Source organism: Macrobrachium nipponense, chromosome 18 (assembly GCF_015104395.2).
Source record: "Macrobrachium nipponense isolate FS-2020 chromosome 18, ASM1510439v2, whole genome shotgun sequence".
NCBI lineage: Eukaryota > Metazoa > Arthropoda > Malacostraca > Decapoda > Palaemonidae > Macrobrachium > Macrobrachium nipponense.
This window is the reverse complement of record NC_087211.1, coordinates 35,879,155-35,896,953: the sequence shown is the minus strand read 5'-3', so window position 1 is coordinate 35,896,953 and position 17,799 is coordinate 35,879,155. Positions and strand designations below refer to the sequence as shown.

At 38.6% G+C, this 17,799-nt stretch overlaps 1 protein-coding gene across 2 annotated transcripts in view; it reads right to left on the bottom strand.

The window, feature by feature from the left end:
• LOC135196965 (conserved oligomeric Golgi complex subunit 5-like) overlaps positions 1-17,799 on the bottom strand; it is a 252,456-nt gene that overhangs the window by 98,309 nt on the left and 136,348 nt on the right. For both annotated transcript variants that reach the window (XM_064223826.1, XM_064223827.1), the window contains exons 5-7: positions 13,881-14,094; positions 4,354-4,496; positions 3,814-3,967 (exon numbers count right to left, since the gene is read on the bottom strand). In XM_064223826.1, coding sequence (XP_064079896.1) covers positions 3,814-3,967; positions 4,354-4,496; positions 13,881-14,094 — 511 coding nt within the window. The remainder of the gene's footprint in view (positions 1-3,813; positions 3,968-4,353; positions 4,497-13,880; positions 14,095-17,799) is intronic.

Genomic DNA, 17,799 nt, shown 5'->3' with positions numbered 1-17,799 from the left:
TCTCATTTTGTAAAAAGAAAATATAATCTTTATGTGTGCGACTTACCAAATGGCAGAGGTGGGATCCTTGGATATACTAGATTCCAATTCACATTACATAATGAAAAGAAAAATAGTCAGTGCTAGCATTTAGTAAATGTCTGTTGGTTCCTTACCTATTAAGAGAGCTGTTACAAGATGATTACTGCCTCTGGATGATGCTCTACTTAGTGGGATCCATGCAGCTACGGAATAGTCCATGGCTAGCAAGGTCTACACAATGATACCCCTGCCCAGGGCACAGTATCAAAGAACATCGAAGCACCAGAGTGCAGTGCCAAAAAACATCAAAACACCAGAGTAAATATATCGCTGTCAAAACATTAAAAACCTATAACCAACTATGTATTAAAATAAAAGGACTGGAGAGTACTCCTGGTACATAGTACACCCAGGCTTCCCTTGTGACTCAACAACCTTAATCAAGGCAAAGAGAACAAGATTAGGAAGAAATGACTTCCTATACACCCTCACCCAACACCATGACAGCAACTAAAAAAGGACCCAAGGTACTGCAGTTATCATGCTTTAATTATAGAATCCAAAGAGAGCTTACGTTTAAACGAAAGTGATGTTGCCACAGCTCTCACTTCGTGTGCTTTGACCTTCATAGAATTAAAGTCTGACTCAAAAAGAATGCAAGCACATTTTTGAAAGATAGTGCAACAGGTTTTTGACAGAGCATCAAAGGCAATCAGAGGGACCATGAATTTTCTCTGTTCACTGGAGATAAAGCAATTTAGTATCTTTTTGCTTCTCTGTGTTAAAGGATCTAATTATATCCAAAAGATCTTTATTAACAGCAAGATCAACATCTCTATGCTTTAAATACAGAGCTCAACATTGCTCTGTACCCTTTGATCGTCTACGTCAACAGACCCCTGGATGACCTTAAGTACAGCAGGAAATCAGCTACTTCCACTATGGTCATCTTAGAAGACGAGATGTTATGTCTCTTACACCAAGATTGGAAGATTATCCACTTTGCCTGATACACGTTACTCGAAGATTTTCTTTTGATTGATTGTCTATTAACACTGGAGTCACAACATCTAGGTTATTGACACCGAAATAAATCTAAATATGAAAAAATTAAATTTAAATTAATTTCATACAAAAATATTTAATATTTTATGTATAAAATATATTAGTTCAAATATACAGATTCTCACACAGGCATTCCATGTATGTATAATCTAAATTTTGTTGAAGAGGCCCACCTCCCACATAAAGACATATAGCTGCTCAATATTACAATCCTATCTGAGAATTGTACCTAGAATAAAATTACCTTCTCTGTCACATCCCCAAAACAGGAACCTATGTCTCAAATTCCCAAGTCTGGGACATTCAACCAGTAAATGTCTCACAGTCAAGGGCACAGTACAGTCATCACAAAATGGAGGATTTTCACGGGACATCAAGAAGCCATGAGTGAGTCTTGTATGTCCAATCCTCAATCTACACAACAATGTTTCCTGTCTCCTTGGCATATAGGGATACGACCAAGGAGAACCTGATGGCGTGATACTGCGCATTTTTTGATTAGTTAAAATATCCTCCCACCGGGACTGCCAAATTTTTTTTATTCTCTGGCCTACTAGAGGATATAAATCCTGATATGGCAGTAGACCTCTTGTGGGTTCTTGGGAGCTGACTGCCAACTTTGCAAGTTGGTCAGCTTTCTCATTCCCAACCACCCCAACATGGGAAGGCACCCAACAGAACTTTACTTCTTTCCCTCTTCTTTTCAGTAAAAGCATCCATTCCAACATATCTAAAATCAGAAGGTTTAATGAGTTAAAAGTCTCCAGTGACTGAAGAACACTTGAGTCACAATATACAGTAGTGCCTCAGGTTACGAAATTAATCCGTTCAGAAGCGGCCTTCGTAACCTGATTTTTTTGTATCTAGAACTACATTTTACATGTAAATTCCCTAATTCGTTCTAAGCCCTACAAAAACACCACAGTAAATTTTATAAAGCTAAATTGACCAATAAACAATGAAATACAACAATTTGGACCATTCAATACTTAACCTAACCATTACTGTACCTGTAAATAAAGTGTATTAGTGTACAGGGTACAAGAAATACTGTGTGTACATGTATGTACATATGTAGTAAAATGTGGAACTTTACCTTTCGAGTAAGGCGATGTCCGAAAGTGGCGACAGAGGGGGAGGACAAATGGCAGAAAACATGAACACTTAATTTTATGAAACACATTAAAAAATGGCAGAAAACATTAACACTAAAATTTATGAAACACATTAACAAATGGCAGAAAACATTAACATTTCTTGATTATCTCCATCTTCGTCTCCATAGAAAACATCCTCTTCTCTCCGTGAACTTCGACAACATTCTTGGGACCCATGGCTAATAACATAAGTCATTAAGTTCACACACAACACGATAAAGTAACTTACAGTACAACGAAAGCGAAATCACTAACACGAATTTACGTTAACAAACAAAATATATGTGAACGAATGAATTCCAGGTGTTTACGTTAACGCTGCCGCTAAAAATGCTCGAGACGCCTTTACATAGAGGCATGATGGGACAGATACTGACCAATAAGAGAGCAGGATCTTACGGTGGTGACTAACATCAGGAACCAATGGGCGAGTGGGAGGATAGTGGCGAGTCTATTGAGTTGGCGGCGAGCCAGTTTTACAATTGTTCTCAGCGGCCCGGGCGAATCTCGGACTTTATTTTCGTACACAGAAGCAAAAAAATCTTCGTTTTTGCTTTTGTAACCTGAATTTTTCATACATAGGGACTTTCATATGTAGAGGTTCCACTGTATAATAAAATTATTTTCATTCTGAAACATTTCTAGTCACAATATATAACAAAATTATTTTCATTTTGAATTAAAATTTCCTTTAAAGCCTTTAAAATTGCATATAGTTCTGCTGTAAAAAACTTATGCAACAGATGATAACCTCCCGCTTCTCTCTGTATCAGGGAAGGCTACACCAAAGCTGACGCCATCCATGAAAACTGCAGTGGAGGTATCATGTACAAAGGTAGTAGGACTGGAGATAGGAGGCAATGCTGAAAATGGGGAAGGAGGAATGGAAGGAACATTTTTAGCACTAGGGTTAGGAGTAGAATCAAGGCTACAAGCCCTAACTGCTGCTCTAACTGCCACCTTCCACTTCCTATCCTTATCAAGTTCATCAAGATAGTACTAAAAAATCTTATATTGTTTTTTGCTTTCAAACATGAATTTCCCCTACAGCTGGCACATATTGTGTGGGAGTCATAAATAGATTTAGTCAATCTGGTGTTACACCCCTCGTGACAGTACCTAATACTAGAGGAACTGGAATTAGACATAATGAAGTCACAATTAAGTCCAATTAAGCTGGTTACAAAAACTTATGCTAGTGCTAGTACTAGAAATACGCAAATGTAAGAATACTTCACCAGATCCTGAGATAAAACCAAAAGACTGATGAGAGAATTCAAAACAGAGCTGCTGCAAACCATCGGTGTTACTCAAGAGCAGGCAGAAATTAATTGAGCTCTTTTGCTGCGTTGTTCCTTATTGTTCCCCAATAGTGGGCAGGGGCTGTCGCCTACACAAAAACAATATAAGCACTGGCGCGGCTTCTAATTTTGAGCTGCTATATGAGCAGGGTAAGCTCATTTACTCAAAGTCAAGAAGGCAAAAGAAAAACAAAGAAAAACTTGTCACTAAAATAAATTTCAATATTGGCATAATAAAGTTTGGGAGTGCAGAGGTATAGCCTACTTACTTTTACGAGTATCCTGACTCATCTGTGCTAGGGCATTCACATCCAGCGAAAGGGAAACACTGTTATTCAGTCGTGCAATCAAAGTATCTAAAACTTTCTCAACACTTGGCACTAAAATGCCTAGGTTGTGAAAAACCTGCAATGCTGTTCCCACCTGAAATAAAGTCAGTACATAAATTACTAAACAGGTTTCAGGGTATGAAAGAAAGAATGTAGAGGTATTAATGCCTCAATGCAGCCTATGAACACCATAACTCTAGGGTGCTTCTATTCTAACAATGAGTAAGTAGAACAATGTTTTCTGGAGTAAGAAAAGATTTGCATATACAGTATTACATGAAACCGGGCAAATTACCACTCATTATTCAAATAATTTTTTTTCTCAAGTCAAAACCACCCATATTCCCTGGCTGTATGGACACATACTGTATAAAATTTCTACTATGTGCAGTAAAAGATCTGCCAGATTATAAGAGTAAACAATAAAGAAATCTCATGTGACACAGAATCCTTTCTTTGGAAATCATATACTACTCATACCTGAGTCTGATTCTGTGCTTCCATGCCTCTGTCCATCATAACTACAGCTTGCTTCTCAACATCTGAACGAGCCTGTCGGACTAACCTCTGATCCCGTTCCAAAACATCTAGGCCTGTCAGGTCAACATCACGTCCTAAGTGATCTATAAGCGGAATATAAAACAGAAAAATTATATCAAGCTTGGACTATACAAAATCAATCTTCACAGTACGGTGCTTCAAAACAAAACTTATATCATCTTTACCTTCCCAATTGTGATAAATTACTGAAAAGGTTTTTTTTTTTTTTTTTTTTAGAATTCAATAATTATGCAGTAACCCCTCAATTACCCGGACCTTCATCATTAGACACTTGACATTATCCCAACAGCATTGGACACAGTACATAAATTTGAAAAATCACTCTCCGATGGTTGGCAACGCTGTGTGACTTCAAGAAAAATTTTGTAACATTGCTTACACTCATGAAAAGACTGAGAAAAATTTGGGGGGCAGGGGAGGCCTGGAGAAGTTTCCAAGTTTGCAAGGAGTGGCAGTAAGACTGTTGAGGAACTCACTCAGAGAAGAGTTGTTTTGGAAAGTGGGTGGAGAAGGGGAACAGTTTCCCTGTCTGGAAGAGGGTGGGAATGCAGTGTGGGATGGATGGAGAGGGGTAGGCAGGAGTCTGACTACGCTAGAAATTATTTTGTTTTATGTTGTTACAGTTATGCTTTTCACCCATTTCATTAAAGGATATATAGAGTATTGTACTGTAACAAAGCTGATATATATATATATATATATATATATATATATATATATATATATATATATATATATATATATATATATATATATATACACATCATATATAACATACAAACATACATACATATATACATACACACACACACACACACACACACATATATATATGTGTATGCCTATACCTCACACACTTTCCTTTTTTTTTTTTTATTTTAGGCTATTTTTTAGTTTTACTGTATTTCCTCATTTTTCATGTTTACAACCCAAAAGATAAATGCAATCCTGTGCATAAGGTATGTACACACAGACACACATACACTCCTTCACTTTGGTTGATGTATTTGCATTTTAAATATTTTTAACTATAGTGATGAAATATTCCTTTGTATACTGTTATGATATATGTGATAACCTTACTTTGAGTTAACTAAACTTGTAATGAAAGACTGTACAGTAAATCAAGCAGAGCAAAAACAAAAATGTTAACACAAAAAACAGGCAAGCAAAGAAAGAAGTACGTATGTCAAGATGGTGACATCAACAATGATGAAATGCCACATGTAGATGTAAACACATATGCACAAACACACACACACACAGGTATTTAAGTAAAGCTTCCCTTTGTTATGACACAAAATGAAAATCATTCATTCCAATAAAATTATAATTTTCATGATAAAATTAATATTTTGATATTTACCTGCTGTTAAAGTTAGCTCATATCTCTGTGTCAGTATGTGCAATTGCCATACAAAATAAAAATAGGAGGAAGTGATTATGGGCTCCCGATTTGGGGTGGCCGACTCTGTGGCAGTTTGTGAGGCCACCCCATTGGTGAAGCTTCCACTAAGGTCAGGTGTATCCTAGGGAATTCTGGTTGAAACTGGCTCTCCTGCTGCTTACAGCATCAGTAGCAGAGTCAAGCAGGCAGCTGTGGAGAAGTAGCCTGGAAGGGGAGCTTCATGAGGAAGACTCTAATCTTACCTTGGCACTGGCACTAAGGCCATTCCTGGCCGTGTTGGAGGATTCGAACGTGGCTCAACGCACATGTGGGGCAGAGCATGGCACTGCCTGATACCTTCAAGGCAATGGATGTGCTGGAGTAGGTCTCACAGGATCATAGGAATGGTCTGGAGCTGTGTAAGGGTAGCTACCGCCAAAGTACATATTTTAGAGCAGTGAGGTTGTGTGACTCAACCGGACAGTAGGTAGAACATAACATGGTTGAGGCTTTCAATCATGATTAACTTATGCCTCTCAACCCAAACTCCACAAGGAATTTAATCCTCTCAAATTATGGTTATCTGCGCACCAGAGTCGTTGAATGCATGGACTTGGTGGGCAGAATAGCAACCTCTGGGAGGTGCAACAAATATAGGGTACTGAGCTTGGGGGCCTAGAGCTGACAGATGCATCACTGCCATTGCAATGGCAGCAGTGGACATTCTTAAATGCTTTCTCTTCCCGCAGTACTCCTGGAGTTTTATCTCCCTGCTTTGGGCCCTCCTTCTGTTACTACTATTACGAGGCTCCGGGGTAGGAGAGGACTTACAGTCTGTTACTGAGCAAAGGGCAGCACCCTTAGGTATAGGGCTTCCCTTGAGTTGCATAAGCAACAGAGGCTGGCACTGGTTGTGGCACTCAAATGGCACTTAATGACAGGAGAGTAGTGAGCTGACAGGACCTGGCTGTAATTCAGTGCCATCTGGCACTGGTAAAGAGTCTTCCATGTTGCAGTTTATGAGGACCTGGGGAGGGAGACCTCAGCATTGTTGGAGTCACTAGTGCCGGAAGTCAACTCAGGTGGGCCTCTCAAGGGGCCAGACTCTAAATCCAAAAAGGGCTCAACAACTGAAAGGGACGAAACCCTAAATAGATCATGTAGAGGCACTGACTCCAAGCACTGGCGCATCCGCAGGAGGGGATTCTGTCCCAGGAAAGAACTCAGTCAGCATGTCATGGCCTAATATAAGGCCATGCCATCCAGGAAGGTGTTAAACCACCCTCAGGTGGCACTGCCTTGTTACACCCTGGCCATCTTCCATATCGGCCGTCCTCACCTGCAGGAGGATGGTGGGGATTGTTTAAGTGACACTATCCACTCACTCAAAAGTCATCCTCTCATCTTCACTGATTATTACATTCTTGGGTAGTGCCCTCCAGTTTACAATAGAGCCCTGTGCTTCTCTATCAGCCAGGGGAGTGAACAGTCACTTGGTCTGGGTCTTATCATTGTTAGGGAGGGCGAAGTGATATACCTCCAGAGCAATTTGTCCCATCAGCGAGTCTTGGAGACAGTCTGGAAGGTCTGCCCCTGGAGTAGCAACCCTTGTAGGAAACTGCATGGAATTCACTGAGTGCCCACACATGCAGCACCCCATACAGAACTTTTGCATCCACCTCTTGGAGGGAGACCAACCTAGGGGCTGCATCTCTGAAGCAGGTGTTGGCTCTGGTGGGCACTCAATATCAATATCAGGGCCTACTCAGGTTGTGATATTAAGCCATATCAGGAGGCTCTGGCCAAGGAGGACATCATGGTCCTCCAGGAGGAAATCCGCTACTCTGAAGGTACTTATCTGACTCCGGTGGGGTGTGCTAACCTTCAGCCAGACCATGGGAATTTTGGTCCTAGTCCATCGATACTGGTAGTACCTGGTCTTTTCCATGAGGGAGTGGTTGCAATTAGTATCGGCGAGAGCAGAGGCCAGGAAAAGCCAAGAACTATTTTGGAGTGGCCGCAAAAATAGGCTCCTCAATTGGCGACCATACCGGAGGGGCTCTTCCGTCGGACAGGTGCCAAGGTCGTCTATGAATCCAGCTATCCATGCAATCCTTTACGAAGGTGGTCATTTGATTGGCAGTCTCCTGCATTCCAGGATATCTGTTCATAGGCAGCAATTTTTGCTGAGGGGCCAAAGGCTGGATGCTTAGCTACTTAGGATAATGTGGCAAGGATAGATTAGCACTGCCAAAAGTGGCACTGCAAGGGGTCAAAGACATTAAAGTCTAGGAATGAACAAGCACCAAACCTTGAAATTGTGAGCATTAAGCCTTGCAATTGCCCCCTCAAAAGGATGTAGTATGAAGACCGAAAGGTCTTGGAATTTCTGGCACAAGGCCTTGAAATTGTATGCAAGCTCTAGGCTGTGGAATGGCCAGGCATTGTGCCTGGGAATGATCTCCTCAAAGGAGAGAAATAAGATCAATTTAGATTTCATTAAGGTGGAATGAATTGCCTCTAAGACATAAGATAATCTTTTACTAAGATTATAAATTTCTCTGCACAGCGAAAGGCGGAATTAATTATCGCCAAATGCGTGCTGAGAGTCACAAATGATTGTGATTGGATTCCCGGAAGGGAAATCAATCATCAAGGAAGAAGTCGAGATGTGGTCACGATGACTGCGCCTCAAAGTCCAACAAAGGTGAAAATTCACGACCAGGACATAGGTCACTTTTACGAAGACTACACAAATAATTTCAAGGAATTTGAGAACAATTGTTGGTAAGACGTTGAGATTTGCTGTCACACGGACTGCACCTAGAATTACACAGAAGGGGAGTCACGCCAAGAGCGTAGGACACTGTTACGAACACTGCACAGACTATCAAAATATGTAAGTGTTTACATAATAAAAATATGGAATGTTAGTCCATATATATAAAAGACTAAAACTAAAGAGGTCAACCAGATTGCTTGCAGGAATGTGATCAGACTAGAGACGCTAAAGATGACGTATACAATAAAAGTAGGCTAAGATAACATGCCATCACCTGTAGTCATTCAATTGTTTATAAACATTAGTCCAAGCTCCCTGCTTGAGACAACTACCGCGACCTATAATTCAAACGGCCTACGTGATCTGTAGCGTGTCTCATTTTGATTGTATGTTCGTATGAAACTATGTCATCTGATTGTATGTTCATATGTTCGAACTACTGTCTGTTCCTTCATAACTTGTAACAGAGATGGTAGACGGGCAGAACAGAGTTAGCTATCGTCATTAGAAGACCTGTATCTCTTTACCTAAGTTTTATCATGTAGAGAGAATAGAATTAGCCATCATCATCGGCAGAAGCGATCAAGCTATCGTTATTAGAAGACTTGTACAATCATGCCTGATCTTCACCATGTAAACTAAGAAGAATATCTAGTTTGCATGTAAACTAAGAAGAATATATATATTTTTATACTTCGTGTTTTCTACAAGAACCTCCTCACCGAATCATCATGAGTTTAACACATCGTCGTCATAAACAAGAAGATAATCCCGACTTCGTAAGTGATCTACAAACCCCAAGACACTCCATTGAAGATGGAAGTGCAATACCAACCGACTTAGCGTAAGATTATCGCAAGTCTAACATTACCTCGTAGGGCGCCTTATCATACAAGGCACAAGCCCTAAAAAATACAATCAGTCAAGAGGGCTGAAAAATAAAAAGCAATCAACAGACAGTAATGGGATACACACATACAAATACTATGAATTTATTTGTCACACGAGCATAAAAATACAAACCAGTCAATCTGACTGTGACAAGGTAGGCATATACTACATGCGAATCAGGTATATTGTTGGCAATAAATTTTGCAAGGTTTTGCACAAGAATTTCTTCAAGGTCACAACTTTTATTTATCTAGGCCTCTGTTGCTCAGGTTAAAAAATCTACTCAAACTCAATAAAAAGCTTGGATGAGGTCTAGATCATACATAAACTCTATGGGTGAAGGCCGTCTACAAATTTAAGGGAAATTTGAAGGGAAACTTCTAAGAATCAGTTTAAATGGAATATATTTACAGGTGAATTACTCAGTCTTAAACGGCACCTTAACGGTGCGAAGGACTCTCACACTTGCTTGATATATGTCTTACATTCCCAATTCCCTCAAGGGCAAAGAAGTGACTGAATTACCCTACAGGAAGTTATGGTATTTAATGGGAGGGTGTGATACACAGACACCAATCTTACGTTATCTCCCAGGGAAATTTGTCTTAGCAGGTGCTAGAGAAAGGAGGTTATTCAAGCAATGGCAAACAGTAAATCTTAAGCACAGGCTAAAAATATATGTAAGGTACACGGCTTTTCCCCCAGGCCAAAAAAAACACGAGCACGGAAAAGTTTTTTGGTAAAATTCGGAACGTCTGAACTATAACTGATATACGTACACTTCTGGTTAGTGTTATTATGTCGGCAAATGATTGAATTATTTCCTAATGAAATCAGAACATCTTTACGAAGCTTAGAAATAATAAAAAAGATGTGATGAACGTGAAATTTTAAAGAAAAATCGTAGATATTTTTTTGAAATAATCATGAAAAATATAATAATTAGGTTTGGGAAGTTTGTTTTATACCTATATTGTGTAGAAATGTTTTATCTTTCACGTGGGAGCAATAATTTTGCTTTAAATGTGTTTGCTAATGAACTGTAGTAATTGATTAAAAAATGCTAATTTTTTACGGAGTGGAATTTTCAGATTTTCCAATCTACTTATGTTGACGTTTTGTATCGTAGCTAAGTAAAGAACAAAGATAGAAAAAAATTAAAGACACCAATAGAAAGCTGAATAAATTTCCTATAAAATGCATAAAAGATATATGCATTTGTTAGAATAAAACTGAGCAATTGTTGTGTGATTCTGAAAAAAAATTTTTACCACAAAAATTTACAGAAACGATTACGAAACATTGATTTTTTTTACATCGTATTCACAATAGTATAGCAAAATCACTTGCTTACACATAAAAACACTAAACAAAAACAAAATGTACTTACAAAAGCCGATAAATCGTCAGGAGAGTAAAAAAACGTTGTATCTCTTGTAGTACTTGTAAACTCTGTGGAACCTCGAGTTGAACTGACACACTTGACACTTGTGTGTCAGCTAGCGGTGTCGGGTTTGCGTTTTCTTCAAGATTCGTCATCTGTTGACCAACTGGCGTCCACTACATTTTCTATGATTGACGCTTTTTTTTCATGAATTTCTCCTGAAAATAACTTACATATGACGCTCCCGGCATGTCATCTGTGCACTTATGGAATAAAACTTATTGACGCGCTACGTGTCATCAGATAATGAGAGGGTTAAGCCAGGGTAACCTCGTGAACAAAGGGGCACAAAGCTGTGGCTGACAAAGGGGGGGTTTGGACAAAGCTCACACGTAGCACAGAGGTGAACACAGAAAAGAAATAAGACTGACTGCACACATTACTTCACCACTTTAACTTCTCTGAAAGTTACAGTGGGGCCCCCTTATTTGCATTCTCCGGATTCATGGACTTACGGATTTGCAGATTTCTCTCTGGACCATATCTACCCAATATTTGCGGGATATTCCCCTACTCACATTATTTTTCTATGAGAACTATCCACAAATTCCTGGGTTTTTTTTTATCAATTTCATCATAAAATGAACTTTTCGTGATATAACTAGTATTAAAGAACCAAGTATAAACATTTTAAGTGGCTTTTCTTGAGTTTTAACTAATAAAAGACGCTGTTTTCAACGCTTTTAAAAGGGTTCCAACTATTCGTGGATTCTAACCATTCGTGGGGGTGTCTGGTAGACATCCTCTGCGAATACGGGGGACCACTCTAGTCTCTGCTTTTTCTAAGGTGCCGATGATTGAAGGTGATAAACTATGGGCGAATTAGGTTAGCCATATGTCAGTATGGACTGAGAAGCAAAAAAGGGGGAGGAAGGGAGCTGTTTACTTGGCGATGTGATTTGGCATCTGACTGGGGCCGATCTGAAGACGCTCTTCTTCTTGCAACCTGTTTTATGATCGTTTTGTCGTCCGGTGGCGGCTTCATTAATCTATGGCATTTGGCATCTCCACTGGTCGCTTGATTAGTTTGTGGCTTTTAGCACGCACCTGGAAAGTGAGATAGCGGCAGCATAGGGGCCGATGAGGCAGAGCATGAGCCAGATTTGTGGGGAAGAGAGAGAGAGGCGTTAGGCAAGTGTTGTATGTAACAGAAGCCTTACTTGTTTGACAATATGGAGAAAATGCATAATAGAACAATGAACCGATCTTGCAAGAAGTGTTTTGCAGAAATATAATTCATTACTGAAATTGGTTTGGTAGCAAAGCAATGTTTACATTATTATGCTACTCAATGAAGATGGTAGTGAATGCAATGTTTACTTCATCACGCTACTCAGCAACACGTTTACTTTATTATGCTACTTGTAGCTTTACATTGTTGCATTACTCCTGCAGAGATGAGTTAAACAAAAGATTGTAAAGTCTTTACTGAAGCAATATTCAATAACAGATCAGTAGCAAACTTAAATATTGGTTTGACAATGTACCAATGCTTACATCATAGTCACCCACTCGGCAAACGGTAGTTAATCAATTACCTGCAATTTCACTCATCCTGAAGCTACTCGACTTTTGGCTTGAATACAGAAGTCCAATTACATAACCAGCAAAAATGAGCAACTGCTGCCGACACCCAACATAATCACCAGGAGTCCCAAAAACAGAATAAGGATTGTCTGCCAAGTCATTCTTAACTCTCCTGTTAGGGGGCAACACTGGTCAGCTACACAAAACATCGGTGTCGCTACCACAAAATTTGAATTTAAGCTGCTGCGAATGAATGAAAATAATAGCTGTTTAATTATGCACTTGGTAAGTTGTTTATATAAAAATGATGTATTGACAATGGCTTTCCAAGGATATACCACACTTCTGTCCCCCCCCAAACAAAAAAAGGGGGCGGGACAGTCAGGATTGCACAATATACATTTCTGGGTCGACCTGTGTTCGCCGGTGAAAAGGATCCTGCTATCCACTTTTATTGTATAAATAGCTTCTAAATATACCAGAGAAAATGGCTAGCATTGGTATGCAGAGGTTACTACCCTCGCGCGAGCACCCAAAGGGCGTCAGGTATAAAGTTCAGGGTCGTGTGTAAGCCACTATTCACAGGTCATCTGCCATTTAGAGATTTCCTTTCCAAAATCCTGCATATGGGGTGAGCCGACCTACCGGCAACACCCTCTTTGCCTCCGTACCGCCACTGCTGATACCCAACTCAAGTGACATCTGCAATCCTGTTAGAAACCTTTTTGGTTAGTGACGCGATTTTTTCTTGCTCTGTATTTCCTCCATTTTTGCGAGTTGTTCCTGATGGCTTCCTCTGAGATGTCTTCCGCGCCAAAGTTGAGTACCCCAATTTATGTTTTTCCATAAATTAGGTTGTTTTGGGCCTCTGAGGTTTGCCACAGCCCCGCAGAAAGAATTGCGGGAACGAGGCATCACCCGCCATCTTGCGACACAGGTCTCTCCCCAGAAATAGATTTTTCCTTCGTCAAAATCCCTTTTTAACAGCAGGATAAACATGAGTGAGAAGAACCAGATAATCTAGGAAAATGGGAAAAGTAGAAGCCTTGAACAGAGGGGAATATAGGCATACAGTAGAAATCTACAAAAATGGGAAAAGTAAAAAGCCTTGACCAGAGGGGAATGTAGGCATAAAGTAAAGATAAGAGTGGAGAAAAATTTCATATCTAAATTCATAGGGATACTTCTGGTGTAAGACGGATAATGATGGTGAAGAAGCAGGATAAAGATGAAAAAGAGGAACAGCCAATGGGAAGTGAGTAAAGTGAAAGAGTGAAAAGTCCAAAAGAGAAAGAAATGTTGATGATGGTTCAGAGGAAACTACAGTTAAAAGAATATTTTATGGGTGAAAGGCACAATATCGTCTTCACCAGTTAGGAAAGTGTAATTAAGAATGACTTTAAATCTACATTTACCTAGTTCACTCAGACTGATGGCTGCTTTTGTTATATCTTTAGGTTCACTGGATAACTGTTGCTGGAGTCTTTGGGAGAGCATGAGGCAACGAATCACACGCCGGAGGAGCTCGCATGTTGCTTGAAGTCTTCCAAGCACTAAAGTGTGCCTCTCTAATCTCTGGTATGGATCAACAACACGGACTCTTAGCCTCTCAACCCCAGCCAGAAGAGTCTGAATATATAAGATAAACAACAGATTAATAACATATGTAAATATACAAATGCATCCCAATAAAACTTCCTTAAAATAAAAATCCTCTAGCAACTGATGCATTTACATTACTAATTTGTAATGTACAGATCCAATATTACAAACTGAATGGATTTATCTCTGGTGTTAAAAATAAACACCCAATACTATCTACTTTGCCCTTAAAATGTGATAGTATCAGTAATTGATCACAAAGAGCAACTCCATTTTACTCTATCAAAAGTCTTCAGGAATATCATAGCCCTCTATTAATGATGGTTTTTTTTTCTGAAGCGTGTATAATTATCTTTCATGAAAATAGAGAAAACTGATTACTAATGAATAACTCTTCTGCTCTGTGTTAATAAAAATCTTGTGCAAGTTTAGGCATAGGTTAAACTTACTCTATAATACAACCACATTAAGAACTATAAAGTTCTAGTCTGGCAGGAAAACAGCTTTTTCTGAAATAACCCCTTAAAGTTTGTTAGTTTTTTTACCTGAGTCTTATTATGTATTTGGGGTGTAAGAGATCAGTTTTTGCCGATGTGTTAATCGCACCCTTGAGCATTCTGAGAAATTCAAAATGTTGGCCGTAATAGCTGCTGGTCAAGTGTACTTCGCAAAAAATTCACTTAGAAAGATTAGTATGATGTCTAAACCTAGGTTTTTGGGTATAAGGAATTCAATGGAACCAAAATACGTAAATACTAACATAGAATCACTTTACATGTGCAACCTGCCATAAAGTTTGTTTTTTGGGAAAATTTTACACATTTCTGGCAAAAAGATATACATATATGTAGTTTTATCTGCAAGCAGATTGTTCAGTATAATGGTTGCATTTTCAGTGTTTCTTATCTCTAAAAATTACATTCTGTCAAATTATATAAAGCCATTTATTTTCAGATACATGTCGAGTATAAAGAATAGTAATGCAGGCAGTCCCCGGTTATCTTCTTGGATGAATTAAAGTAGTTACAATATGCAATTAAGGTAGCTTCCAAGGTGAGATTACTGAAAACTTGAAAGACAAAACACGAGTAATGGTTATGTTTAAATTGGTCATGATTTCCTGTACCCTGAAGGCAAATGGATGTGGTATTTTTGAATGATCTCTAAAGTGAGGAAAATATCTTTCATTTCTGACTGCAATGCTAGCTAAAGAATTTGGAAGTCTCTGGAATCTAATCCAACTTCGCACCAGCAAAGTCTGGAAAAGGAGATCCAGAGGAAGCTCTCCAGCATCCACCAAATACTTTCAATGGGAGAAGATCTAAAAGCTCCAGTAGAAATCCGAATGCCTGCATGATAAACAAAATAGAGAGCTTTTAATTTTTACAGAGGGGCAGATGTGCACACTTCGCAACCATAAGCTAACTTTGGTAAGATAATAGCTTTATATAATCTGAGGAGCTGTGTTCAGTCAGCACCTCATGAAGTATGAGATAATACTCTTAATAGATCTAGTGCCTTTACACATTCTATTTTCAAGTTAAATATATGGGAAAAAGAAGTAAGATTGTTGTCAAATATTAATCCACAAAATTTGGTTTCCATCTTACAAGGGATTCGTTGTCCATTTATACATAAATCAGGATTGGGATGGGCTCCTCTTAGGCGGCAAAAGTGTACTATTGCAGTTTTGGTGATAGAAATTTGAACCCTCTTTTCTCAGCCATGTGACAACTTTGTTAATATTGAGTTGTAATTGTTGCTCTGCTACTGCCACCTTTGAGGATACAAATCACAGAGAGAAGTATTCCACAGTGTATAAAAAAAATCTTTAGAAATTATCTTGGCAATGCCATTAATTGCTAATGCAAATAGGGTGACACTCAAGACACTACCTAGAGGCACTCCTTGGTACTGAACATCCAACATCGTTGCTCCAACTTGCACCAAATATCTTTGCGATTTTAAAAAAGGATTTATTAACAATGGTAGTTCTCCTCTTAAATCACAATCGTACAGAATCTTGTAAAATACCATACCTCCATGTACTATCATAAGCTTTTCCAATAAAAAAAAAAGACTAATATGATGTTGCTTACTTGCAAAAGCTTCACAAATAGAGTTTTCCATTCTTACTAAAACATCTGTAGTAGAGTGCATATTTCTAAAACCACACTGAGCTTTGGAGAGGAGGTTATTGCGTTCAAAATACCACACTACACGAGTATTGACCAATTTTTCCATAACTACAGAGACATGATGGTAAAGCAACTGGACGGTAACTGCTTGCTAACAGGCTACCTTTTTCTGGCTTGGCAAACGGTAGAATTCTTGCTAATTCCCACACTAAGGGAAATAGGTGTTCTCTAAAAATTCTACTTATTATACTAAGGATGAACAACTTACTGCATTTGGAGAGTGTATTATCATAGCATATGGGATATCATCGGGACCAGGAGCTGTGTCTTTAGAATTTTTCAGAGCAGATTCAAACTCTTTCATAGTAAATGGTATGTTATACAATTCCTATTTAGTAGGTGTTCAATCTATCTTTTTTTGTTCCTCCCTCCATCAGTATTCTGCATAACGTTTGTCGTCAAATTTCTTTGAAACCTCTGCAAAATAACTGGCTAGCTTTCCTACAACAATCTGTGGATCAGTAATCTTGGTACTATTGATTTTTAATACTGGTGGCTTTGATGGGATGTAATTTCCTGCTATTTTCCTTACTTTCTTCCATACTAAAGTAAGAGGATTTTTGGCATTTATTGAGCTTAGGAATATTGTCCAACAGCCTTTTCAGGATCGCTTAACCCTTAAACGCCGAATGGACGTATTAAACGTCGAGTCAAAATGTCTCCCGTATGCCGAATGGACGTACCATACGTCGACTCAAAAAAGTTTTTTTAAAAATTCGCGGAAATATACTTATAGGCCTACCAGCCAAAAACTTTTGAATCACGCGCCTTGGGGGATGCTGGGAGTTCACGGATCAAGGTGTTGTTTTGTTTACAATTGTTACGCAGGCGCGAATTTCTTTCTTGCCGCACTAAAAAGTATCTGACACATCTCGGAAATTATTTCGTCACTTTGACATAATTTTTGTACCATTTTAAATTAGCCGTTACATGGAGTATTATATATGAAAATGTGTGCATTTTTATGTAGAATACAACAAAAAAATACTCATGATTGTAGCTTTCATCAGTTTTGAGATAAATAGAAAAAACCATGTTCGGTCAACTTTGACTCTACCGAAATGGTCGAAAAACGCAATTGTAAGCTAAAACTCTTATATTTTAGTAATATTCAATCATTTACCTTAATTTTGCAACTAATTGGAAGTCTCAAGCACAATATTTCGATTTATGGTGAATTTATGAAAAAAGTTTTATATATGGAAATGTGTGCAATTTCATGCACAATACAACTAAAAACAACCCATGGTTGTAGCTTTTATCAATTTTGAAATATTTTCATATAAAAAATGATAAGTGACAAATTTTCAACTTCGGTCAACTTTGACTCTACCGAAATGGTCGAAAACGCAATTGTAAGCTAAAACGCTTATATATAGTAATATTCAAGCATTTACCTTCATTTTGCAACAAATTGGAAGTCTCTAGCACAATATTTCGATTTATGGTGAATTTATGAAAAAAATAACATTTTCTTTACATCCACGCGGTAACTCTTCCGAAAAAATCATACGTGCGATTGTGGTAATGTTTG